Raw genomic sequence first — 26,886 nt, forward strand, 5'->3', positions numbered from 1 at the left:
AACACTAAAAACAAAAGATTTGAGGCAGAGCTGTAATGATGCGGGCCCGTGGACACTCGCCCCTCCCATAATTTTCCAGATGGAACAATCATATTCTCTTCTCCTTTTCTCTCCACTTCCCCAAAACATCTCTGCAAATCTCTCTCTCTATCTCTCTCAACAACACTCTTCTTTGTTGCGGTAGCTCGTATTTGTTCTGTTCTTGATGATTCTGTTATCTCTGTTTCTGAATCGACAATAACCCTAGTGTTCGAGTTTCAATGTGCTAGCTGATGGCGGTTTCGGAGGAGGAATGTTCGTCTGCGAAATCGCGATCTTCGTCTTCCACTTCTAGTTCCACGTATTACTTGGCCAAGTGCGTTCTCAGAGGCAGTGTCGTTCTTCAGGTTCTTTATGGTCACATACGCTCTCCGAGCTCTCTCGATGTCGTCTTTGGCAAGGTTTGTTGTTGTGTATTTTATTTATTTTCTTTTTCTATGAACTCCTCCTTCGTGAAGTGTTTCGATATGCTTGATTGGTAGGCATTGGTTTAGTGGCTCACAGAACCTATTGATTAGACGTAGCAATCAGCTGTTCTGTACTTCAATTGGATTGAAGCTCGTTTCCTCTCGTAATTACTTGGTTTCTGGAATACGTTTACGTCGTGTTTTTTCCCCCTCTTATTCAAGTAGTGGAAGACGAGTGATGTTCGTTTCTTCAGAAACCAGAGGCGTTTCTCTGTCCAAGAGAGCAGTTGGTTGGTTGGCGTGTGTATTTCAATGTTAGGATGCAGTTTTATCGTTTACAGGACATGAATTTTTATAATGGAGTAAAAATGTGGAGCTTTGGCATCCTGCGAACTGTTCTCTTCAGAGTGTATATTTCATCGTTAATCTGTATGGTAACGCTTCTTATTATAATCATCGGTATGTTAAGAGGTCGGTACACATGAGGTTGATCTTTCTTCAGAGTGTTTTTACCAGAGTTCGTGTTTATTTAATGGAAGAAACAACCGTGCACTGGGGAGTGCTATGGATGCGTCCATGACCTGCTGGATTATATGCGACATTTTTATCATCATCTCAATTCTGAAGACTCATCTTCATTTATTAAAACCTTTCATATTGTATATTCAGTACCATGCCTTGTAAAATAAGTAGTTTGATCTACATATTCTACCATACTATTGGGGTTGAAACTACTTTGGCCACTTTGAGAAGACAGAAGAGTTGTTTCTCCTCCCAAGCTTCTAACGACAATTTAATTATCATTATTGAGATTACTAAAAATATCTTTAACTTTGGATGAATCTAACAGCAGTATCTTGGTGAAACTTTACGCAGGAGACATCCATAGAGTTGGTGGTAATAGGCGAAGATGGAGTTGTACAATCTGTATGTGAGCAGCCTGTATTTGGCACTATCAAGGATATGGCCATCCTACCATGGAATGAGAGGTTTCGCCCATCGTATACACAGGTTAGGTTTTATTGATGTAGGAATTGAGAGATTTACAAAGATCTGTTCTGGCGGATCACTTATTTAGCTGATAAAATAAGAACTCCCATATTTGAGTACTTTAGGGTGAATTATTGATACATATTCAATATAATGGACTTATTGAAGTCAAAACCTTCTCATGGTAAATAATACTATTCATGGCATTCGTCTCATTGGAGATATTCTATGTATGGCAACTATAGTAACATGTGCCATTTCTTTCAGATGCTGGGCAAGGATCTTCTTATTGTAATTTCCGATTCTGGAAAGCTTTCATTTCTCACATTTTGCAACGAAATGCACAGGTTACCTTTGATTTTATTATTATTATTATTTTTATGTATACTTTTTTTTAACTCTGTTATAAAAGTATACTCTTGGATTTACTGCAATTTCAGTGAGTTTGTTTCCAGAAACCAGGTTCGATCTTAATCCCCTTCCTGTTGGTATAGGTTTCTTCCTGTGACACACATTCAACTTTCCAATCCTGGAAATTCAAGGAATCAGGTAGGGAGAATGCTGGCCTCAGATTCCAGGTTTGTAGCTTTTGCGAATGGAAACTTTAATGTTCTTTTCCTCATACGCCATTTGTTTAAGTTGAAGTCGTTAGTTTCTTTTCTGCGTCTGATTTCATATTCTTGCATCCTTTCTTTCATTGGTTTTGGTTAAGTTCTTGTCTCAACTTTGGCTGTCTTCTTATTCTTCTGCTGTCGAGGACTTGGGGGTTTGATCTCTATATTTGACAGATATTCAATATCTTAACCTTTACTCGCATGGCTTCTCTGTAACTTTTGCTGCAGTTGCTTGGTATGGTAGCATTGTGAAGGTGGCTGTTTATCGGTTGCAATTTATTGTAAAATGCCATTTCCTTATCGGGAAGTTTTGTTGGTTTATATTAGCAATGCTACCATACCAAGCAACTGTAATACATGGTCTATTACTATTTAAGTTGCAGTAAGCAGCAATGTATTATTTCCATGCTGCATCATGCGTGATAATGTCTAGCATTGCCTTGTTTTTATACCATGCTTTTAAATGCTACATGGTCTTTTTACTGTTTCTCCATCCCGATTGTGATAGTCTTGGAAATGTAGATGCAACCTTTTCTTTTTTTAAAGGAACGGCAGAATTATAATTGTCCATATTAGTTCATTCTTTCAACTACTCCTTACTCCATGCTCCTCTTTTTTCCAGTGGCTGCTTTATTGCTGCTAGTGCATATGAAAATCGATTGGCTTTATTCTCCACTTCAGTTTCTGCTGGCAGTAATATTGTTGATAAGGTTGGAACACTTTTTTGCTAACATATAACTCTTACTCTCATGCATACTGATGTTAACATTCTTTATAATGTTATTTTGTGATTTCAGAGAATAACTTATCCTCCTGATGGTGAAGGAGATTCAGTGGCTCCTCGAAGCATGCAGAAAGCCAGTATATGTGGTGCCATATGGAGTATGTGCTTTATTTCAAAAGGCCATGGCCACCTTACACAGGACAACAATGCTGTACTAGCGGTTCTTCTTAATAGGTAGGGTACAGATGCCATGCTTTTAGGAGATGGAATGCCAAAGTTTCTGTTGATTACTTAGCATTTGAATGTAAATTTATATGTTCAGTAGTTAATCGAAGTTGGAAATAGGTTTATTATGTGCTGAAGACTTTATACTGCAGGAAAGGAGCAATTTTGAATGAACTGCTTTTATTGGGATGGAATATCAAAGAACAAACTATACATGTTCTCTCTCAGTTTTTAGAAGATGGACCTCTGGCATACGAGGTTGTTGAAGTTCCTCAATCTTATGGATTTGCACTTCTATTTAGGGTTGGTGATGCTCTCTTGATGGATCTTAGAGACGCTTACAGCCCCTGTTGTGTCTATAGAATAGGCTTACACTTTCCACCCAATGTGGAACAAAATTTTATTGAAGAGTCATATAGAGTACAAGATGCAGATGATGAAGGACTATTTAATGTTGCTGCATGTGCTCTGCTGGAACTAAGGGATTATGATCCCATGTGCATTGACAGTGATGATGGCAGTCTGAATACAAACCAGAATCTTGTGTGCTCTTGGAGTTGGGAACCGGGCAATAATAGAAACCGTAGGATGATTTTTGGCATGGATACAGGGGAACTGTTCATGATAGAAATGAATTTGGATTCCGATGGCCTGAAAGTGAATCAGTCTGCTTGTCTTTATAAGGGTCTACCATACAAGGCACTTTTGTGGGTTGAAGGCGGATATTTGGCTGCACTAGTGGAAATGGGGGATGGAATGGTCTTGAAATTAGAAAATGGAAGGCTGATATATGCAAATCTCATCCAGAACGTTGCCCCAATTTTGGATATGTCAGTTGTTGACAAGCATGATGAGAAACAAGACCAAATGTTTGCATGCTGTGGAATGGCACCTGAGGGGTCTTTAAGAATTATTCGAAATGGGATCAGCGTAGAAAGTCTGTTGAGGACAGCTCCGATTTATCAAGGTATAACAGGTATATGGACTATTAAAATGAAACTAAGCGATGCTTATCATTCATATTTGGTACTATCATTTGTTGAAGAGACCAGAGTTCTATCAGTTGGCTTGAGTTTTATTGATGTCACTGATTCAGTTGGTTTCCAGTCTGACATCTGTACTTTGGCTTGTGGTCTTTTGGATGATGGTTTATTGGTTCAAATATATCAAAATGCAGTGAGGTTATGTTTACCCACCAAGGTCGCCCATTCTGAAGGCATTGAATTATCTTCTCCAGCTCGTGCATCTTGGTTTCCAGATAATATTGGTATAAGCTTGGGAGCAGTTGGACATAATGTGATTGTTGTTTCCACTTCTAACCCATGCTTCTTATTTATCCTTGGAGTTCGAAAGGTTTCAGGATATGACTATGAAATATATGAAAAGCAATATTTGAGATTGCAGAATGAATTGTCATGCATTTCAATTCCTGAAAAACATTTTACCCAAAAAGAATCAAATTTTTTTATGAACTCAGTTGAAAATAGCATTATGTCCACCCTTCTAAATGGGGTGAGTAGTGATTATATTATTGTAATAGGCACCCATAGGCCTTCAGTGGAAATTTTGTCTTTCGTTCCCTCTATAGGCCTAAGGGTCCTGGCTTCGGGAACTATTTCATTGATGAATATTTTAGGGAATGCTGTTAGTGGGTGCATTCCTCAAGACGTGAGACTTGTTTTAGTTGACAGGTTCTATATTCTTACGGGTCTCAGGAATGGAATGCTGCTTCGTTTTGAGTGGCCTCATAGTACTATGATGAACTCATCTGATATGCCCATGCAGAGTCCTGTTATTCCCTTTTTATTAACTAGTCCTGATTCTTTTAACAAGGAATTGCGTAACACTACTATTTTGGAGAAGCACGAGGATGAAATTCCTTCTAGTCTTCAATTGATTGCTATTCGGCGTATAGGGATCACTCCTGTTTTTCTGGTTCCGTTGACTGATTGGCTGGATTCTGATATAATTGTTTTAAGTGATAGGCCGTGGTTATTGCATAGTGCAAGACACGGTCTTTCATATACTTCCATATCATTTCAACCGTCTACACATGTAACTCCTGTGTGTTCTGCTGAATGCCCAAATGGACTATTATTTGTTGCGGAAAGCAGTCTACATTTGGTGAGGAGCCTTATGAATCTTTTACATATACACATTTATCTTCTACATATACATGTATCTTTTGATTAACTGTAAACGTATGCTGCTATATGTTTTACTCGTACGATGAATCAGTTTATTGTTCTCATCATGGATCTTTGTTGGGTATGAATTGAGTACATTGATGACAATAGCCTATTATTCCCCATCTAATAACTGCTTGCAATATTCTAGGTAGAGATGGTACATAGCAAGAGACTTAATGTGCAGAAATTCCACCTTGGGGGCACCCCAAGGAAGGTTCTATATCACAGTGAGAGCAAATTATTACTTGTGATGAGGACTCAATTGATTAATGATACATGTTCATCTGACATATGTTGTGTTGATCCTCTTAGTGGGTCAATTTTATCATCTTTCAAGCTTGAAATGGGAGAGACAGGAAAATCCATGGAGTTAGTGAGGAATGGAAACGAACAAGTGCTTATAGTTGGAACAAGCTTGTCTTCTGGTCCTGCCATAATGCCCAGTGGTGAAGCTGAAAGGTTTTGTGCTTCTCTCACTTTTTGTACATTTTGTCACAAATTGGAATGTCCTTAATTTTTTATTCTAGTCGATAAAGATTCTTGCAAACTAAGCTTTTAGATTTAATTTCAACGTGCAATGTGTTTTATAAAAGTACTTTTAGAAACTGTGATGCACGTGCATATAAGTTTTGTATGTCATTATATCATTTATTATGTTTTTTGGACAAAAAATTAATGTAACTATTCAAAATCTACATAAGTAAGGTGAATAAAAAAATTTCAATTCCTAACCGTTAAAGATGTCTTTCTACTAGGGGATGTGTTCGTATAGACATACTCTATTATTAGATCATGATATTTCACATCTATGGTCTCGGTTGCACTACGGTTGACAATAGGGTGGGGGTGGGGATTGGGGATCCCCTCCTTGTGGGACACTCAATCCCTATCCTTGGCTCCGTCCTTGTCATTTGGAGCGGGGATGGGGGCAGAGATTCCCCACTGGAGAATGGTCCACGTAGGGATTTCTTTCTACTTTTACATGGGAATCCCCGCTTTTATAGGCTGAAAAACAAAAAAGAACTAAAACAGTACAGTTTCTAAACCATTGGTGATCAAGAAACACAAGGGCTGCCAACCTGAAACAGATATCAGTTAGATATAACATTAAGATACCCCCCAAAAAAAAAAAAAAAAAAAAAAAAATAAAACAGAATGCATGAGCACAAATATTAAAAAAAAAATATATGAAAAAAGAAATGAAACCACGAAATATAGACACTTTCTTATCAACACCAACGGGTACTTATAATTTCTGTCTACCTTCAGGAGGTGGCCAAACTACTAGTTTCCATCCTTGGGGTGACTTGCTTACATATAATGAGTGGACGGGATTTTAAAACAGTTCAATTGGAGAACTTTCAATTCAAATCAGATGAGAGAGAAAGAGAGGAGCCTTCAACTTGTTTTCCATGTCTTCAACAATGCCCATGTCATTTTCATACCAGATGCAAAAATAAATGTTATGGATACAACAATTCATCACCTCCATAGAAATAGGAGAGGCTAGATGGTGGTGGCTGTGGCTGGCGGTGGAGGAGAAGGAGGTGGATGGGCTAGGCGGTGGAAGGAAGAGTAACAAAAGGAGAAAAAAGGTTTAAGGGGCTTTTGGAGAACATGTTCAATCTCATTCTCAAATGAAGTTGAATTTGGCCGACTCCCAAAAGTACGACAAAAATTTAAACTGGAAAAGAGAATACAATTTGGTACAAAAAAGGCAGGTTGTACCTAGGAATAAAAGTAAAAGTTCATTGCAAAAAAAAAAAAAAAAAAAAAAAATGAAGGTGTTGAATTTGGTAGACTCCCAAATGCCTATGGAAGATAGTTCATTGTCCCCAAAACTCCATTTCTTTTCGGCAGAATGCTCCATAAGAAATTTTCTTGCTATATCAGACATCCTCTGTTCCTCTCTCTTGATAAAGAGCGTACTCTATCATATGGCGACACCAAAGTGTTGGTGCCAAAGAAATTCCAAACGTTGGCCAAAGATCTAATATTATTATTGTTTATTTTTGTAGCATCTTTGTGGTCTTAGTGTGGGCTTGGCCCTTTTCTAGTGGTTTTTTTTTTGGAGGATGAGAGGAGTCGATTAGACTGAAAAGGGAGTTTTCTGGCGATTTTGGTACTTAAATGGCGCATAATAATTCATGTCAGTCTATGATGGAACCGGAGGTCTTATGCATGTTGAAAAAAACATATCTTGTGCACCTTGAGCAGAATTTAGTCGAATCATTCTTCAGATGCAAAAGATTTCCTTTTTCCTTGCACAATGATCCCATATTTGAGTGTAATTCATCTTTTAAGATTGGGTGGAGTAGAAGGCTAAGAATCTTTGAGGACCACAGATTATGAAGTTTGATGAATCAGAGCTGCTTCTTGAATATTGAGCACACCTTTGAAAAGGATAAGAATCTTCTCTCCTCCTCTGGATTATTGGAGATAAGCTTAAGAAAGTTGATCCATCCTCCTTTTTCTTTACCTTCTCGCACCTTAATGAACATTTTCTACTATGATGGTCGAGCTCATAAATTTCAGTATTATCTTTCTTTTTTATTCAAGATTTTTTCAAGTCTCTATTTTCATTCATTTAACTGAATATATTCTTTAACAGTACCAAGGGTCGGATGATTGTCCTCTGCCTTGAACATGTGCAAAACTCAGATACCGGTTCAATGACTTTTTGTTCAAAGGCAGGATTATCATCTCTACAAACCTCACCATTTCGTGAAATTGTTGGATATGCTACGGAACAGTTATCAAGCAGTAGTCTTTGTAGCAGTCCAGATGATGCAAGCTCTGATGGTATAAAACTTGAGGAAACAGAAGCATGGCAATTACGAGTAGTTTATTCAACTACCTTGCCTGGAATGGTTCTTGCTATCTGCCCTTATCTTGATCGTTATTTCTTGGCGTCTGCTGGTAATGCTGTAAGTTGAAGTCTTTATACTACCTGTTTTTGGCTTCTTGTAGATTCTTCATTTACGTCATTGAGATTTAAATTTCTCTTTATGTACATCATATGATTGTTCATTCTTCATCCTATCTACCATTTTCAGTTTTATGTATGTGGTTTCCCAAGCGATAGTTTCCAAAGAGTGAAAAGGCTTGCAGTTGGGAGGACACGTTTTATGATAACATCTTTGACGGCTCATGTTACTAGAATTGCTGTCGGTGATTGTCGTGATGGTATTCTTTTCTTCTCTTATCAAGAGGTAACTAGTAATGGTAGTTTCTTTTTCATTCTCTCCTTTTATTTTATTTTAGAAAGCTTTGTCTTCTCGAAATTTCCCAGGTTTTATCGTACCATTTTTCTTCAAAATGAGAAAAAAAAACCTTTGATTATTAGAACGAAACAAGAGTGGCAAAAAGCCTTCAAAAGCCACTGGTTGGTTCGGTACATGCTATTTCTATCGTGATTTATTGTAAATCATGCTAAATATTATCAGATTTGATGTCCTTTTTAGTATTTTCTCAAAAAATGATAAACTGGCTTTAGCAAATATTCTACAACAAGATTCGTCTTAAAGAATTCCAGTCGTTTGATCCTTTGTTAGCTTCTTTGTTTCTCTTAGGCTTCGGTTTCTTGTTTCTTTCTAAAAAAGTTATTCACCAGGTCTTATTTCTCTTGACTTGGGCCCTTTCTTGTAGGATGGCTTGGTTTTTGCCCATATATTTCTTTCATTTTCCTCTCAATTAAAGTCAAGTTTTCTCATTAAAAAAAGAAAAATCCAATCATACTACTAAATCTGTTACTTAGTAAACCATAATCGTCACAAGTGATAGGAGCCAGATAAAGTAGAAATTGCTGTTGATAGAAAAGAAAATTACAGGATGCCAAGCTCTTTGACTGGTGTGGATTCTCCCACAAATCGTTTCCCAAACTTTTCTTGCCTTTAACCCTCCTACGTTTTTTTATTTATTTGTAACTACTCTTACGAACAAACCTGGCATAGTGATCATTGAGGCAAGTGAGAAAGGTGAAAAAGGTTAAGGTACTGGAAAACAAGTTCAATCTCATGGTGGCCGACCACCTACCTAAGTTATTTAAATCATTTGATTTTTCTGACAATGAAATATTATATAGTCAAATGTCTGTCTTATGAGATTAGTCAAGGTGCATATATGCTAGTTTAGGCACCAATGTATATCAAAATAAAAAGCTACTTCTCTAACATGCTTTAATGATGAGTATGCTTTTGTTTAAAAAGAAAGTATACCTTAGTGCCCCAATAATATTTCTAACATTTTTTCCTACTAGTACTCCGGATATTCCCCTAAAACACACTTGTCGAAGGGGTGTGGTTGATCAATAATTTTACCCATATCAAATTAAAAAAATCAAGGACAGGAAAAAAAAGTAGGACGTTCTTTTTTTACCTTCTTCTCCCCTATTTTCCCTCTGCCTTCTTAATTCAACAACTAATCTTAATCCGCCCAAGTTTCAATTTGAACCCTCACAGGCAACCAAGTACGGGACTGCTCACCCACCCCGAATATTGAGGCTAAATAACCCAGAAACCTAAAATGCATTGCACCAAAAATCCCATCAGCCCTCCCCATTTTTTTTCCATCGACTTCCCTTCTCTTTGCTGGAATTAGTTGACTTCTCCGACCAACCCAAGTCCTCCTGAACTATTGAACTGAAAAATCTGGTTATACCCACTTAAAACTCATACGTAGAATTTCTCGATCAGCTCCTAAAGATAACTGGGTAGGAAGGGAGTAGCCATTTTATGATGCTAAATATTTAGTTAGAAATTTTTCTTTAATGTTTGATGGGGAATTGTCGTAGATTAAGCTGCACTGGTGCATCATTACCTTTACTTATTGGATTGTAGGATGCTAAAAAGCTGGAGCAAATTTATTCTGATCCTTCACAGAGGCTAGTTGCTGATTGTACTCTTTTGGACGTTGACACTGCTGTTGTTTCAGATCGCAAGGGAAGCATTGCTATCTTATCATGTTCTGATCGTTTAGAAGGTAAATGTTAACTTTGCTTCAAGATTTTGGCAATATGACTGTTTTTCCGTATGACAGTGCTTAAAGGTCTGGAAAGTTGACTGTAGTTTTTACTGTATGGATGCTTAAATGTTGTCTTGGAGAGTTCAGTCTTTTCCTTTGATGTGAAAGAACTTGATGTAATTTCCTCCTTTCTAGCTCACCACAGGCGTTTAACATGATTACTTTACTAATTCTTCAGCAGACTTGGCAGTGAAAACAAAATCTTAACTAGGAATATGGGGCATGCAAATGCGAAATAATATTTTTTGACCAAATGGGCATTGCTCGGATGTGTGCCTGCAATTAGAACAGCCCAAAATTTCCAACACTACAAAACAAGAATGGAATGATGATGTAACAACCCAAGCCCACCCACCGCTGATAAATATTGTCCTCTTTAGGCTTTCCCTTTCAGGCTTCCCTAAAAGATTTTTAAAACGCGTTTACTAGGGAGAGGTTTCCACACCCTTGTAATGAATTTTTCGTTCTCCTCCCCAACTGATGTGGGATCTCAATTTTAAGAAGAAAACATAGTGTTTTTACATCGCGAGGGTCTTTGATCTTAAAGGTGATTTTGAGGTTTAGGAGGGTATGAGTATCGTGGTTTGTTGTGTAAATCTCCCGCGAATGAACGACGACGGAATAGTGCGAAATTGACGAGAATGGATTCAGAAATCGTCAGCAACAGAAAGGGATGACCAGTAAATGAAGGAAGAGTGTCAACAAGAAGTATTTTATATGGAAGGGGATGAAGGCAAGCACTTCTGCAGTATGCATGTTGGGCAACATCTATCCATGTATGAAATATCTTATATGGAAGAGTGTCAACAAGAAGTAAATGAAGGAAGAGTGTCAACAAGAAGTATTTTATATGGAAGGGGATGAAGGCAAGCACTTCTGCAGTATGCATGTTGGGCAACATCTATCCATGTATGAAATATCTTATATGGAAGAGTGTCAACAAGAAGTAAATGAAGGAAGAGTGTCAACAAGAAGTATTTTATATGGAAGGGGATGAAGGCAAGCACTTCTGCAGTATGCATGTTGGGCAACATCTATCCATGTATGAAATATCTTAGGTTTTCAAAGGTTCACTTGAAAGAGTTTCCAAATAAAGTATAAAAGGAAAGATCAACGTCGTTGGAAAAACTTGGTGGTGAAGGACACTCTTTTTACAGGACCTTGAACAAGATTGATGGATGAAATTCTGCTAGAGTTTTTGGGTGATTTGTTATAAGTAGAGGGAGTGAGGAAGGAGAGGGTTAGGCATTTGGTCTTTTAGTGGTATCTCAAGAGGGAAGGGTCCAAGTATCTCAAAATGTCGTGGTTTATCCCGTAAGTTCTTTTATCTTTTCTGATGCAATACATTTTGGTACTACGGATGAAGGCGGGGGGTTATACATTTGGTTAGTCAAAGTGGCATCTCAAGCGGGGGGAGGTCGAAGTACCTCAATGACTTGGCTTATCTTGTGAGTTCTTCATCTTTTGTATTGTAATACATTTTGGATCTATTTTGAATTCAATCAAGGATCTTTTCTTTAGGTTGTACAAATGTGTTCTTGAGTTCCAAGGAGTCTCATTTTTATTTGAGCTAGTGCAGTAGTCAAAGCATAAACCAGCATCACGATTGTTTTCAAATGACCATTCCTCAAAATAGTTTCCTCAATTGAATATCCGTCACAAACGCATTTCACCTTTTCGTTCTCAAGAAGTAACTTCATGCATGTTTCCCTTCAAAAAGAAAAAAGGGAAAGAAAAGAAAGAAAAGAAAAGAAGGGTCTCAAGATGACGAATCATCAAGTGCTATCATTAGCCAAGAAAAAGTACTTGTTAGGGAGGAGGCTGATCTGTTTCCCCCTTTTCCTATAAGATTGAGCTTCGAGATAGATTGAACATTGCATCATCCTCGGAGTGGCTATTGTTACCCTCTGGGCAAGTTTATCTTAACTAGCAAGACTTCAATTGGGTTTTCTTTTCTTTAAGTGGATACTTTTTTTTTTTTTATAAGAGACAATTTCATTGATAATTGAATTTTACAAAAGGGAGGCAATATCAATGATGTTTACAAAAGACCTTCCCAATAAACCATGAATAAGGTATATGAATAAGGTATAGTTATAGGAAGTAAAAATATTAGGAAGTTTATACCAAGATATAGCTTGGTAAACAACATAGTCAAAGAGTTTTGTATAAGTCTCATTTTCGCGAATATTTTTTGATTTCTTTCTTTCCACCGATTCCAAAAAAAAAAAAACCATGATGAGGTTTCTCCATAGTAGGACTTTTACATTCTTGAAGGGGTGGTATGTTAAGGTCACATCTAATAGATCCTTTACCTCCCTAGGAAATGTGAGATGCCATCCGAATATGTTCAGAATCTTCATCTTCTAAGCGTATGTGCATTGTATAAATAAGTGGCTTTGTGATTCGTTTTCTTTCTTGCATAAAGGATACCAATTACGAAATAGGGTCATATAAGACTTTTTTTTTTCTTTTTTTATTTTTATTTTAAGAAAGTCTTTTCCTTCTCTGCAANAGAAAGAACTTCATCTTTTCAGGGTGATGTCCTTTCCAAATTGTCGTTGCTAGTGTGAGGTTTATTGTGTCTATTTTTTCTCCTATGTCCATCATCAAGAATTTTGTAGAGAACACCTCGTCAGTGCTGGGGAGCCAAGTCAATGAGTCTGCTTCATTTGACAATACCATTGGGGCAAGGTCAAGGCTTAATTCGGCCCATTCTATTGCTTCATTATGCTTTAGGTTTCTACCTAGCTTCAGGTCCCAAAATTTGTTGACAACATTCCATGTTTCTTTGACCGTGACTTTTTTGCTATGAGAGGTTATGTACAAAATTGGATACCGCAGGGCTAGCGTGGTGTCTTCAATCCCTGAGTCAGTTTAGAAAGATGTGTTTCCTCCATCACCCACCCTTTGGCAAATTCGGTCGGTGATGAGGTTTGAGGTTTTGATGTTTCTCTATGTACTTCCATGGCCCCTTTACAGAAGATGGAGGGGGTGAATTTTTGCATGATGTAGGAGTATATTTATCCTTTATAAGTTTTCTCCTGCGTTTTCTTCGTGATGATATCTCCATACCCATTTGCGAGGAGAGCTTTGTTCTTTTTTATCGAGAAAAGACTTGAGTCCTCTCTTTTCTGCAGGTAGGTTTATAATATTCCATCGAACAAGGTGTGGGCCATCGTTCCACATTTAGTTCCTGAATAATCTTTCTATGTCCGAAGCCACTTTTTTGTGGCATTTCGAATAGAGACATGTAGTAAGTGGGTAGGTTGGATAATGTGGCTTGTATTAAGGTGAACCTTCCTCCTTTTGAAGTATAGCAGGATGACCATGTTGACAATCTTCTTTCTATTTTTTCAATAATAGTTTTCCAGAGGGAAAAAGATTTGTGGTTTCCTTTTAGGGGTGATCTTAGATATGCATTTGGTCCATCACCCTTTTTACAACCGTATTCTTATGGGACATGCATCTTCCAAATCGAAAAGAGGATTGTATCATCCGCGAATTGAGGTGGTTGATGCTTAAGCCTTCATTGCCAACCTAAAAGCCTTTTATCTGCCCATCGTATTCTGCTTTTGTCAGTAGGCGACTAAGACAATCCATTACCATTATGAAAAGAAAAGGGGATAGTGGATCCCCTTGTCTAAGATCCCATGTGGCATAAATCTTTTCTCAGTCTCCTATTGATGATGATGGAGAATGTTGTGGATGAGATACATCCTTTCTCTCCCATTTTGAGCCCAAAGCCAACCACATGAATGTTGTCAAGGAAAGTCCAATCGACCTTATCGAATGCCTTTTTCAAGTCAAGTTTGATGACTACATCTTTTTGTTTCTTTCGTTTCCATTCATCTATGAGTTCATTTGCCTCGAGGGATGCATCAAGGATTTGTCGGCTCTCTACAAAAGTTGTTTGTCGCCCAATAATTGTGATGGGGAGAACCTTTTTAAGACGTTCTGATAACACCCTTGCTATGATTTTATATAGTCCGGTTGTAAGGTTTATAGGGTGAAAATTTGCAACAATGCGAGCATCCAGTTTCTTTGAGTTCAAAAATGTATTTCTTTAGGTTGTCATTGATAACTCCATTCTGAAATTTTTTTTGGAACACTCGTGATGTTGGCTCTCAGAAAGGTCCAACATTTAAAAAAACATTCTGAGATAAAACCATCTAGTCCTGGAGTTTTGTCGGAGCCCAGGTGCTAAATCGCCTTCCCCACTCTTCTTCGGTGAAAGCAACCTCGAGGGAGGCAACTTGTTGTTGATCAATAAGGCTCCATTCAAGATCATGGGGAAATTCGGAGGGCATTGTCCTTTGTATATAAAAACTTGAAAAAGGACAAATTCGGAGACAATTTCATCTTCATCTGCTAAGCTTTTGCCTTGTTGATAGAATTTTCATGATGGTACTTTTTTGTTTCTTTGTGACCATGATATGATGGAAAAATGAGTTTATGTCACTTCTCTAGCCATGGTTTTTTACATTTTTGTCTGGTGTCTTTTCCACTAGATTTTTCATGTGCCCATCGAGAGATATTGAAGTCACCAACGAAAAGCCAATTCTACGCAGATAGGTCTTGTAATTCCTACTAGAAGTGAGGTCTTTCTTGAAATCTGCAAGGGCCATAGATTCCTGTTATCCAAAAACGGTAATGTAATATGTGTGTATTAAGGTGTATAGGCCTTTGGTGGCTTTGAAAATGAACAGAGTTGGGTCATTCCACATAATTAAGATCCCCCGATGTTCTTGAGGCATGCAGGGCTGACCAATCAATATGTCTAGCACTCCAAAGGGATTTAACTATTGAGCGATCAACATAATTCATTTTTGTTTCTCGAAGAATAACCATAGTGGGTTTGATATGAGGAGGAAGGTCTTGATAAGGGCTCTCTTTTGCTAATCTCCCAAACCTTCAACATTCCAAGAGATAATAATCATAAGGGGTGTTGACCACCCAGTTGTTACTTGCTCGATTTCTCATAATTGATGTTTGAAAGGAGGCCAACAATCTCTCTAGTTAGTCTACTCTGTTTCTTGGTTGTAGTGGGCTTCTTTTTCCAGATGGGATAGCCATGATGCACATGTGGTGTTCTTTTAGCCATGGTGCCAAGATTTGGATGGCCATTGTTGGTGTGAGTGTCACCGGTACTGGGGTGACCTCTTCTACTTTTGTTTCATTCTGTTTTTCCTGAAAAAGAGTGTCAAGCTCTGAATCCGCATGAATAATCTCTAGGGACGGGAGAGAGAGGTTGGCCATACCCACGGTGGGAGATGGTGGGGCTGTGGAGAGGGGTAGAGGGCTAGATGCAAATTCATCGTCAGATTCTTGGTGAGAGCCAACATGGACGAGGAATGGATTTCATGTAGTATATAATTTCTTTTTTTTAATTACTGCCGAGTATTACCCACTATAGCTGGTTAACATGATTGCAACACTATTCTGTAGGAGTTTAAAGTTAATTGGTAGTTACCATTTTAGCCTTGTTAACTCAAAGACTTTACGTCATCTGCACATTGGCCAATTGATTCATACGCAGAATAATAAATTTCCTTTACCAATTTCTGTTTTACCTGAACTTCACTTGCATATATTCCTTGTGGCTAAATAGAAAATGGTGCGTGCTTTTTATCTCTCTTGAATTTTTGCATTGTGGCTAAATTGAGAATGGTGTTTACTTTTTATTTTCTATTGCCAGATAATGCAAGCCCAGAATGCAACTTAACGCTGAACTGTGCGTATTACATGGGTGAAATTGCCATGACCTTGAGGAAAGTATGTTGTTGCCCTATGCGAGATATTACATGAAAATTCTAGTGATATTCTATTTGTATAGGTTTCAGAATATTTCGTTATTGCATAATACTTTTATAAAAAGGTCAAAAGCAAGTGGATGTGGATCTTAGTGAAACTTTATTTTTATAGGATTATCTTGCATTTAATTCATAATTCAATTGAAAGCAGGAAAAACTAAAAAATTTCAAGATTTCTAAGTTTTCCAATTGTCATCTATGATGAGATACTAACATTTTAAGTTCAGTGCGGGGGGATTGTTATCATGATTTCACGTGGAAGAAACTTGCTTTACATGACATGCCTGGAAAATTACTTTGTCCTTGGTGATATCCATCGTTCAGTTTATAGCAGCTGCCCTCAATCATTTTTTCTCCTTTGCATTCTTACTTGTAGGGTTCATTTTCATACAAACTTCCAGCTGATGATTTGTTGAGAGGTTGTACTGTCCCTGGCTCTGACTTTGATTCATCACACAACACTATCATTGCCAGTACATTATTAGGGAGCATTGTAATCTTCACTCCTCTATCGAGGTACATGTTCTGATCATACCGTTGATGCTTTCATGTTCCATTCACCCTCCTTGAATGAAAGTGCAGACTTGCATAGGTTTCACTGCATTACTTTTATCTATCGAATGTCAATTTCTCTTTAAAAAAAAGGGGACGTTTTTGTTCCATCTTTCAACGCCGTCAGCTATCTCAATTTTACCTTACGTACTGTTAGACAATTATGGTAGCTTTGGGGCGGAAAGATGGTTAGAAGGGAATGTTTGGGGTGGTACACACACAAGATATAGTGTAAGCTGAATGTGTACATAGATAGGAGGAAGTTATGGTGGCGGTGGCTGCTTGGGGTGGGGTGGGGGAAGGCAGATTCTGATTTGGGGATCCTCTTTTGTATTCTGCTCATGGCGTTCAAACTTTGTGGGCTGCTTATTTCGAGACATCGATTTATAATATTTACCTAACGGTTTCTTGTATCTGAAATAACGAGTTGTAGATTAACTTGAAGAAATGCATATTTTCTCTACCAAATGGTCACTATTTAGGTTGTGATTGGCAGCATTTTTTAGAAGAATTACTCAAAATTTTAGTTTGTTACCTCTGCCTTAACATTTGATTTATAAAACAAGGTTTCAACTGGGGAGATCCATAGAAATGAGGTTTTGAGCATGAAATCAAGTAATACACCACATTCGCACAATCAAGCTTGAGAAATTATTTACTCTAGAGGGAGATGTATCTGGATTGGATTGGTTGGGTGATAAGCCAATTAGGTAAGCCTTCTAAATATTTTGGGAAATAATTGAGTGGAGGACAAAAGACGGAGTACATTCAAGCAAAAGATGTTTGCCCCAGTAGGATCACTTGAATAATGGTGGTAGGATACTACATCTTTGGTAGGGAACTCATTCTAGTTTCTACCCATTAATCTTCTTCTTTTTTTCTTTTATTTATTTATTTATGAATTTTTTCGGGGGGATGGGTGTTCCTCTGTTTTGTTCTCCATTTTCTTTCTTGCTTAGTAAACATATCATAACTGATAATATTTTATATCGTGCTCCTTGTGATGGGTCACAAGGTTCTTCCGGTGCGTCTTTTTTTCATGCTTTCATCTAACATTTATCATCAACTTCAATGAATATTATGTGGGTTTTGGTCCTTCCATCAATATTATGTGGGTGTATCTCAATGAATGCCTATTCATTCTGGTTTTTCAGGGATGAGTATGAACTTTTGGAAGCTGTCCAAGCTAAACTTGCAGTTCATCCACTAACTTGCCCAATTCTGGGGAATGATCATAATGAGTATCGTAGTCGTGAAAATCCGGTAAGAGATGGATGTTTTGTTTATTTTATTTTTTCCGTAGTGCCATGCTATTATCAATGAGACTTAATAGTCTAGTATTCCAGTCACGTGTTTGGGTCCGTTACTTGCGTTTTTAAAGCTTTCTGTCAAGATTGTGATGATATCTGTGTTGGAAACCAAATATATTTGAACTCTTTGTGATTAATATACATTTGTCTCTTATAAGAAAAAACTCTTTGTTAGTTTCATTTATTTTATGTGAAGGGGAAAATCTGTTTGACCCACTATTTATAAGAAAAAACTCTTTGTGATTAATATCCATTGATTTATTGTTTAGAATTTTGGTCATTCTTTAAGTAATAGTATAAGAGGCTATGAGATGTAGGCATATCACGAGGAATTTGTGGGGCCCTACCTATGGCCCAATTTAGATTCAATTGTTGTTTTGGGAACGAGTTGGTAATCTTGTATATGAAAGGTTGTGGAAAACTATATGCGAGTTAAAGAGACTGAGGTGTAGACATGTTAGGAGGAGGGATTTGTAGTTCCCCGCCTGTCTGTCTACCCATGTTAGTTAAGAAGATTGTTTTGGGAATGAGTTGGTTATCCTGTATGTTGTTATGGTGAGAGAGAGCACATCTTTTGGCTAGTACTGAGTAGTTCTGTAATTGGCTCGACAAAAATTGATGCACAAGATCATACAATATTCATCGGGTTTTATGTGTTTCCGTTGTCTTAGACTCCTGTTCCTATTAAATGTGGTTAAAACTTAAATCTTATGCCTTAGCTATCTTATAGCTTTTCCCCCTCTTCTTCTAATGAAATTGCTTGCTTCTGGGGTTTGTTTTGATTTTTCAGATTGGAGTACCGAAAATACTCGATGGTGACATACTGACTCAGTTCTTGGAACTTACAAGCATGCAACAGGAATCGGTATTATCGTCATCTGTTGGCTCAGCAAAGCCGAGCTCAAAGTCGAAGCCCGTATCCATCCCCATCAATCAGGTCGTGCAACTCCTTGAAAGAATTCATTATGCCCTCAATTAGTTATAACTCATTTGACCTTCCATGCCACAAAGCTTTGGAATTGGAATACATGATCGCAAAAGCTTATATGGGTCTATGCCTTCCGTGCCTCCCCACACTATTCTGTACTATACAATTGAGGGGGTGGCAACACACACAACTACGATGTTATTTTACAGACTGCTCAGTGTAACTGTTGTTATATCTTAAAACGCTGGCAACTCCTCAAAGTTGCATTTCTTACCCTCTAAAGAGCAGAGAGGTAGCTGTACAGGTGAATAAATGTGTTTTTTTTCTTCCCTATTGATGCTGCCTATTATATAATTTTTACTGTATTATCTACAAATATATAGTTTTATCAACTGAAAGTGGAGATAAATAGAGAGAAAAAGGGTGGCTAGTAAAGCAAAATCTCTGTACATTAGCTAAGCGATGGGCTACTTTAGTTGCCTCGTTTCAGGGTTTTAATGGACTCATTTTTCTTCGTTACCTGCATTAGACTCATTTTTATATGTAATGCTTTTATTTATTTTATTTATTTATTTTTACCTAAATTATTTTTGGAAATAAACATTAATCATAAAAGAATACTTTTGAAGAAATCAGAATGTTTCTTTTTTACAATGTGTAACCGTATATTAAAATACTTCATAATTAAATACTCTTACAAAAGTAATTATAATTATTTTTTTTAAAATCACTCTTTCTAAAATCAGTCTCGAACATTTACTTATATAGCGATCCAAATGGTTGTGTGAAAACGAATTTTAATAAATCATTTTCTCTAAAATTACTACTAAAATCAATTTCAAATATCCATTAAATAAATAATAAGAATATTAGAGAACATTTAAAAATAGTAAATATATTTATACCAGTATAATCGTCGATCTGCATCCAACAAATGATCGTAAAACAGTCCCCACAAAGAATCGATAGACCCTCGAAGTATAAAATCAAAGCCGAGAGAAATTTGTCGAACGTATGAGGGCGTTCGAGGCAGAGAAGGCTGAAGCCCAAGGAAGATCGGAGAATTTTGCTCTTCCAGATTGAATAGAAGGGGCTCCATTTGATTTCTCTCAGGTTTTCGCTTTCTTCTTCTCCACCCTCCCCGTTCTTTTTTTTTTTTTTTTTTTTTTTTTTTTTTTTTTTTTTTTTTTTTTTNATTTTCTCTAACGCAGATTGGATGTAAACGAGTTTTGATTCCAGCAATGCGGATGTTATAGTTGAAGTATGTATGAGTTTTTTTTTTTTTTTTTTTTTTTTTTTTTTTTTTTTTTTTTTTTTTTTTTTTTTTTTTTTTTTTTTTTNATGCCGAAGTTTGTTTGCTATCCATTTGATCACGTTCGAAGAACTGTTGACGTGAAAAAGGCTGCAACCATGTCCGATTTTTTCTATTTGTCGTCATCGCACTATGAGAATTGATCTTTTCCTTGAGATCCGTTTGTTTCGCTGTATGGCAGCATGCAAACATTTTGATTTCTACGAAGTAGATCTCTTTTGTTCTGCAGAAATATTGTAGCAGATGATCGAAGGAAAAGTTTAGTATTACTTTTGATAAATTTTCTTAGGCTGTTTATTGTTGATCGAAGGAAAAGTTGTGTTCGAGTATTGCTTTTGATAAAATTTCTTAGGATGTTTATGGTTGACCACAAAAATATATTTAGTGGCTATCATGTTTGGTAATGAATGATCGTCCCTCTTACTATTTATTTTGAGTGGTGGCATAAATCTGCATCTTAATGTTCTGCACTTCTATTTGTTGTTTATAAACACCATGATTTGTTTTAATTTCCCTGTTGTTGTTATAGGAAATTGAAAATGAGAGGTAGAAGTTACAGTCCATCACCACCAAGGAGTTATGGCAGGAGACATCGTAGCCCTAGTCCAAGGGGTCGTGGAGGTCGTAGTAGGTATCTGCCAACAAGTCTTTTGGTTAGGAACCTAAGGCACGACTGCAGGTTTGCTACTGCAATTTTTATTTCATGGCTATTTCACCCGTTGCGTCTTTTATACATACAATTATGTCTTGGTTCTTCGTTTCTCATCACATTTATTACATGCATGCTAAGGACAATGCTAGGATATGCTGTATGTGGTACTTCAATTATATATTTGTTGAAGTACGAAGAAATTTTACAAGTAAAAATGTTCTCTGGTTGATTAATTTTTCTGCTTGCGTCTATTTTTATTTATTTGTTTGTTTTTATTGTTATTATTTGAAGGAAGGAGATCTTGCAACTTCGAAGATCATGTTATTTTCTTTTGTAAAGTATTTTATATTGTATATTACTTGGGTGTTGTCTTTTGTATTTTCAAATTGAGAAAAAACCACTTCCGTTAAGAAAAGGAACAAAGGGATAAAGGAGAATGTGTTTGCTTTTGTTCTGCATTGAGCTGGTATACTTCTTCATTTGCACTTGTTTTGCAGGCCAGAGGACCTACGTGGATTATTTGGGCGGTTTGGTCCGCTTAAGGACATTTACTTGCCACGAGATTATTATTCTGGGTAGGCATACTTTTGAAGATTGTTCTTTTGCTTTGTATGTATGGATTTTTTTTCCTGTATGTTTAACTCATTTTAGTCCCTTAATTTTGTACGCATATGATCTATATATTTGTGAATATATTTTCTGGATGGTTATTTCTATTGATTGCTTAATGATGTGGAATTGGTCCCTCTGTTTTCGATTATTTGGTTTTCCAATAACATACAATCTGTTTATGGAGTTTGGTTGTTTTTATTGAAAGTGTTGAAGAGAACCAATGAAGTAATAAGAGTATCTTGTGGAAGACGAGAAGCAAGTAATTTGTTTATTGTGTTGAAGACATTCAAGTAAGTTCTGGTGACTTGATGTGTGCATGAAGATTCGGTGGAAGTTGGGTTTGAATACATTGAGAAGTCCAAGTCTTGAAGAATTTCATCTCAATTTTTTCTTTGCCACTCGGAAGGTTAGCATAGTGATGTTAATATTCTCTTGTAGAGCTCTATGTAGATGTTTCTGTCACTCGTAATTTATCTCTGAATGGATTAATGATGAATGATACCGCTGGTCAAAGTGACACTTGCTGAAATTTTCTGAATCAGTTGACATCCATTTTTTTAAATTATATTATGAACAGTAACATGCTTGTGAGTGCAGAGAACCACGTGGCTTTGGATTTGTTCAGTTTGTTGATCCTGCTGATGCTGCTGATGCCAAGTATGAATTGGATGGCCAAGTTCTCCTGGGTCGTGAATTAACTGTTGTGTTTGCTGAGGACAACAGGAAGAGACCTGAAGAGGTGAGAGCAAGAGACTCATAGAGGTTGCTATCTCTTTCTTTAAACTGATTTCTAGTAACCAACTGCTAGTGCTAAGCTAGGATGCTTAGTGATGAAAATATAACTCTTGACTTCTACAAATTCTCGTGAAGCATCCTCAATGTTTTCCTATATCTGAATAATTTCTTTCTAGACTGAGGTACAACCAGAGCATTGCCCCAGAGACAGCTTTCTTGTCTTTGAAATTTTGACCAAAGAGATATTCATCATTAATATCTTGAGTTTCCATTTCTTGGAGAAAAATCCAGCCTGAGGTTTGGTTCCATCAACATTGAAGTGAATTGCTTGAGTAAATTGACTTCAGCCATTTGACACCCATCATCGTGTATACTTTTAGGGGAAAGAAAAGTTGTATGCTTGATTCAAAATTGCCTCTGGCGTGGTGTACTTTATCCTTGGCCTTCTCTTTTTTGTCTCCTTTTTTTGTTATGTGAAAAGTTTCTGGCTGATAGCAGCAATTACTCAGCTGATGCACCATTACAGTCTGTTTTCTTTTTCTTATCAATCTATTGTCCATCTTTTGAGAAATCCTTTATTAATTGTAAATATCAATACTCATTAGTATTGTTCATGCATAAAATTGTTATCAGGGGTCGGTCCTACAGTTACAAGCATTCCCCCCTGCGATATTCACAATCACCGCACTATGGTCGAAAAAATTCACATAGTCCAGAGTATTATTCCCCTGCTCGGTGTAGACGATACTCAAGGTAGGCGGTCATAATTTGTATTTTTTCCCATTATGATTATTGAATCACTAGGAGGAGGAGAGGGCAAGGGGGGGTTTATTCTAATATCATTTTATGTGAAATAGGTCAATCTCGCCAAGGGGACGGAGGTACAGGGAGCAATCCTACTCAAGGTCACCATATGATTCAAGGGGCTGCAGTTACAGCCGGAGCAGGAGTCGTAGCTATAGCCGAAGCTAATTCTAGGTGAGTAAAAATGTTTCAAGTTTTAAGAAGCCAGCTATTTTTTCTTAAAACCCAGAAACTAATGATGTTAAAAATATGTTTTGCAAGTAAAAATATTTCAAGTTTTAAGTTCTTGAACCTCTTTCCTTTTTTTCTTAAATATGTTTTGCAAGGATTAAGTCTTTGTTTTGGTGGTTGTCCATTTAAAATAAGTTTGAAACCCCGAGACTCCGAGAGAGCTCTCGGATGTGACTGCAGTCTAAAATAAGTCTCCTTTGGTATCCATTGATCGTCATGAAATATCCATGTCCCCTCGCCATTGCTAGGTCTCGACCCCATAAGTTCAGGTTTTCCCGATGGCACGTCGGGTAATTGTGAATTTATATATTCAAAAATGCAAATGCAAATTCAAAATGCCCACCTGGGAAACAACCTATCCCATCTTGGGGATAAAAAATTAAGACATTTTCGTTATACCATAGAGAAAACATGAAATTGTGAACTTATATAAGAATAAACATTTTAGCTTGCTATAAAATGTTTACTTTTTAGTTTAATTGTTTGTTTTGTTTTGATAAATCTTTTTATATTTTTCACCGGACATTTTCGTAAAATTATAAATCGAAATGTCCAAATATTTTAAACCTGGGTCCCATTAGATGAACCCTCAAAAGATGTTTTTTCTTTTTTCTTTTTTTCTTTTAACGTAATAGTACAATTTGGCACTACCAAATATACAGAAAAAGACAAAAATATATATATATATATATATATATAAAAGATATTTACAGAAGCCACCAGATAGTTTAAATCTCCGTGTAACAAGCCGATTGGACAAACCCCCTAAATTCCTCTGGCACTTCCATTCTCTCGAATTTACTATTTTGCCCTTCCCTCGTAAAAATCCCATGTCTCCCCACGAACACCATTGCTTTACCCTCCATATTCACTCCGACCACTCCTTCCGCCGTCACTGCCGTCGTCGTTTCTACCGCCGCCGCCCAGCTGAACAATTCCCCTTCTCTGCTCACTCCTACCACCCCTCTTGGACTTCTCTCCTCCCTCCACGCACTATCCACGCGCCGCCACTCCTCCGTCTCTGTGTTGAATATCTCGGCGGATGCTTCGAAATTCCCTTGATTTTCAGTCCTATATCCGCTCACTACCCATATATCCGATCCAATCGCCACCGCCTCGCACTCATCTCTTCCGCAACTCATCGCCGGCAGCTCCCTCCACTCGTCATTCTTAATGTTGTAAGCCCACGCCGTCGACGCCGCGTTCTTCCACTCATCGTGCCCGCCGGCGACAAATATCTCGCCGCCGCATTCCACCGCGCTAAAAAACGACCTCGTCGCCGGCATCTCCTTCCCTTGCCTCCACTTCTCCGCCGCGATGTCGTACACGAACACATCCTCCACAGGCCGGTAACTCGCCGGATCCCACCCGCCGATCACCACCAGTTTCCCGTCGACACCGATCAACCGGCAGAACAACGGTAGCCCATTTGGGTATTTTCCGATGGGTTTGATCCAGGTCCACTTCCCAGAGGCCGGATCGAAGGCCGACAAACCGAACGCGGGCGGAGCAGTGGATTTATCTCCATCGCCAGCCGGCAAGAGAAGTGACTGAACTGCGAAGACGGCCTTGTGGGTCCGGTCAGAAATTCTCCTGAGATTATAGAAATCGCGGCTGAGGAATAAGCCTCGCCACCGACGGCAAACCCGGGCGGCGATCCGATGAGTAGTGAAATGGGAGCGAATTAAGCAGTCGAGGGCGATTTCTTCGGGTAATCCGGGGATCAATTCTTGTGCCATATCCAGAATTGATTAAGAATTTGTTGGATAACAGAATTGGGCTTTGAGGTTCCGATTTATTTTGGGTATTTATAGGCAAAAATATTCCAGAAACTGACCGTCGTTTATCCCAAAGCAATTACAGTGTCTGCCTTCCCCTGTTTTTGTTTTACTGTGGGAATCTCCAATCCACCCATTCTCTAATTTCCTTTCAAATCATAAATCGAATATTTAATTTAGTGGGAAAAATCAAATTATTCCTAAATATGTGGAGCAAAATAGATAAATCACGCATATTAATAAAAAGCTGCTACAGTCCATGATTTATATTTGAGTTCCAACCTAGATTTAGAATTGATTCACTATGGACGGTTAGAGTTCAAATAGATGGGGGCATAAATACATTTTTGTCGTGAAATTTAAGTTTCATAAAATTGCAATTCAAATTTCAAATATATATATATTAAAACGGTATTTAATGGGTCATTAAACACATTTCCATTACAATCTTATAGGATTTGGTAGAAAAAATGAGATGAAAGCAGCCACATTTATGTATTAATGAAATTTAATTTCATGTAAACTTTGATTTCATTTATATCCTTGCGTACTTATTTTAATAGGGTCTAAACTAATTAAGTATGATATAATGGCAGAAAACTAGGGATTATAATGAAATCAATGGTGAAATTAATAAACCTAAGCTTCTAAAGACTGTAGTTTATTTAACCTATGTTCTATAAATATATTTGGTAGGCTAATTAACCAATAGCCAATGGCACACAGTTTTTAGTAAACTTTTTTTCAACCAGAATTTGAATTGTTTATTGTGCATATTAATAAATTATAGATGTGATGAATAATAGTGTTGGATGATGAAAGTCCCACGTCTACTAACGATTATGGGTTTATAATTACTTAATACTATCTCTATTGGTACGAGACTTTTTGGGAAGCCTAAAGCAAAATCATAAGAGTTTATGCCGGACAATATCATATTAATGATTTGTATTATGTATAATTATTGAACTATAATGTATGTATGCAAGCAGGAGTTGTATGTTTTGAATATTTTTTATATGACTAATTTTTTTATTTAATTTTTTTATGTTTTTTTTTTGTTTGTTTCTGAGATATTTTGTTTTGTTTATGTCATGCCATGTTCCTTTAAGAAAATAATAATAATGATTCATTAAAAAAAATAAAACACAAGAAACTTGAACAAATATTAAAATATATTCACTGTTTTTTAATAACGGTGGTCTTTTTTAATTAATTCAATCACCAACATTGTTACTGATTTTTTTTTTAAATCCGTCTTTATTTTAAAATATATCTCATAAAATTATCTATTAAATATTTAATATTGTTTTCAATACATTTTTTCCCGAGTCTATTGACACAAATTTCAAAGCTTAAATACCCTTTTGACATAAATTTTAAAATTTATGGACTAAATTTGTAATTTAACGTTTTTAATTTTATATCTCGTTTAATACATTATAAGTACAATATAATTTAGCTTCAATTACAAGTTTAGACCTTGAACGTTTAGGTTTATGTGTATTTAATCTCTAAACTTTCACAACTAGTTAATCCGTCACTAAACTCTTAACTTTGTATTTAATAGGTTCTTAAAATTTAAATTTAGTTTATAATAAGCTCTTATACCTTTATCCAAAAAGTATCCAACGTATTCAATTTTATAAAAATATGTCGATTAATTCAACGACTTATATAAAAATATAAAATTGAAAAAATATAAAAATTATTGGATGTTTTTAAATTTTATAAACTTAGTTGATGCAAAATTAAAAATAAAAAATCTATTAAATAATTTTTAACTTTTATAGTAAACAAAATTATAAAATTAAATACTAAATTCATAATTTAATATATAAGTATTTGTCAAATTCACAAGATAAATTAAGGCCAATGGATAAGGTTTGGGAGACAACAAAATGAGTGGTTTTGACTTCTCTTTCTTTTTAAAACATTATTGTACACCA

The 26,886-nt window shown here is 36.7% G+C and overlaps 2 protein-coding genes and 1 pseudogene across 2 annotated transcripts; 2 read left to right on the forward strand and 1 right to left on the reverse strand.

The window, feature by feature from the left end:
• The first annotated feature begins 39 nt into the window (after positions 1–39).
• On the forward strand, positions 40–19,167 carry LOC111790079 (splicing factor 3B subunit 3). The gene is made up of 15 exons (XM_023670878.1): positions 40–440; positions 1,323–1,457; positions 1,704–1,783; positions 1,931–2,014; positions 2,673–2,760; positions 2,848–3,008; positions 3,152–5,123; positions 5,337–5,647; positions 7,800–8,115; positions 8,245–8,400; positions 10,027–10,168; positions 15,909–15,985; positions 16,400–16,539; positions 17,730–17,838; positions 18,676–19,167. The coding sequence occupies exons 1-15, from the start codon at positions 273–275 to the stop codon at positions 18,862–18,864; spliced, it is 4,128 nt and encodes a 1,375-aa protein (XP_023526646.1). The 5' UTR covers positions 40–272; the 3' UTR covers positions 18,865–19,167.
• Positions 19,168–19,757: 590 nt separating this feature from the next.
• On the forward strand, positions 19,758–23,210 carry LOC111791281 (annotated as a pseudogene).
• Positions 23,211–23,814: 604 nt separating this feature from the next.
• On the reverse strand, positions 23,815–25,103 carry LOC111791280 (F-box/kelch-repeat protein At2g44130-like). Its single transcript, XM_023672558.1, has one exon. The coding sequence runs from the start codon at positions 24,896–24,898 to the stop codon at positions 23,888–23,890; it is 1,011 nt and encodes a 336-aa protein (XP_023528326.1). The 5' UTR covers positions 24,899–25,103; the 3' UTR covers positions 23,815–23,887.
• Positions 25,104–26,886: the final 1,783 nt, after the last annotated feature.

This window comes from Cucurbita pepo, chromosome LG03, assembly GCF_002806865.2.
Source record: "Cucurbita pepo subsp. pepo cultivar mu-cu-16 chromosome LG03, ASM280686v2, whole genome shotgun sequence".
Lineage (NCBI taxonomy): Eukaryota > Viridiplantae > Streptophyta > Magnoliopsida > Cucurbitales > Cucurbitaceae > Cucurbita > Cucurbita pepo.

Excerpts from the sequence above, each read along its gene's own strand:
- LOC111790079 (XM_023670878.1), top strand. The coding sequence starts at position 273 with ATGGCGGTTTCGGAGGAGGAATGTTCGTCTGCGAAATCGCGATCTTCG. Across the intron at positions 5,124-5,336 it reads CGGAAAGCAGTCTACATTTG|GTAGAGATGGTACATAGCAA; the intron begins GTGAGGAGCCTT and ends GCAATATTCTAG. Across the intron at positions 17,839-18,675 it reads ATCGTAGTCGTGAAAATCCG|ATTGGAGTACCGAAAATACT; the intron begins GTAAGAGATGGA and ends TTGATTTTTCAG.
- LOC111791280 (XM_023672558.1), bottom strand. The coding sequence starts at position 24,898 with ATGGCACAAGAATTGATCCCCGGATTACCCGAAGAAATCGCCCTCGAC.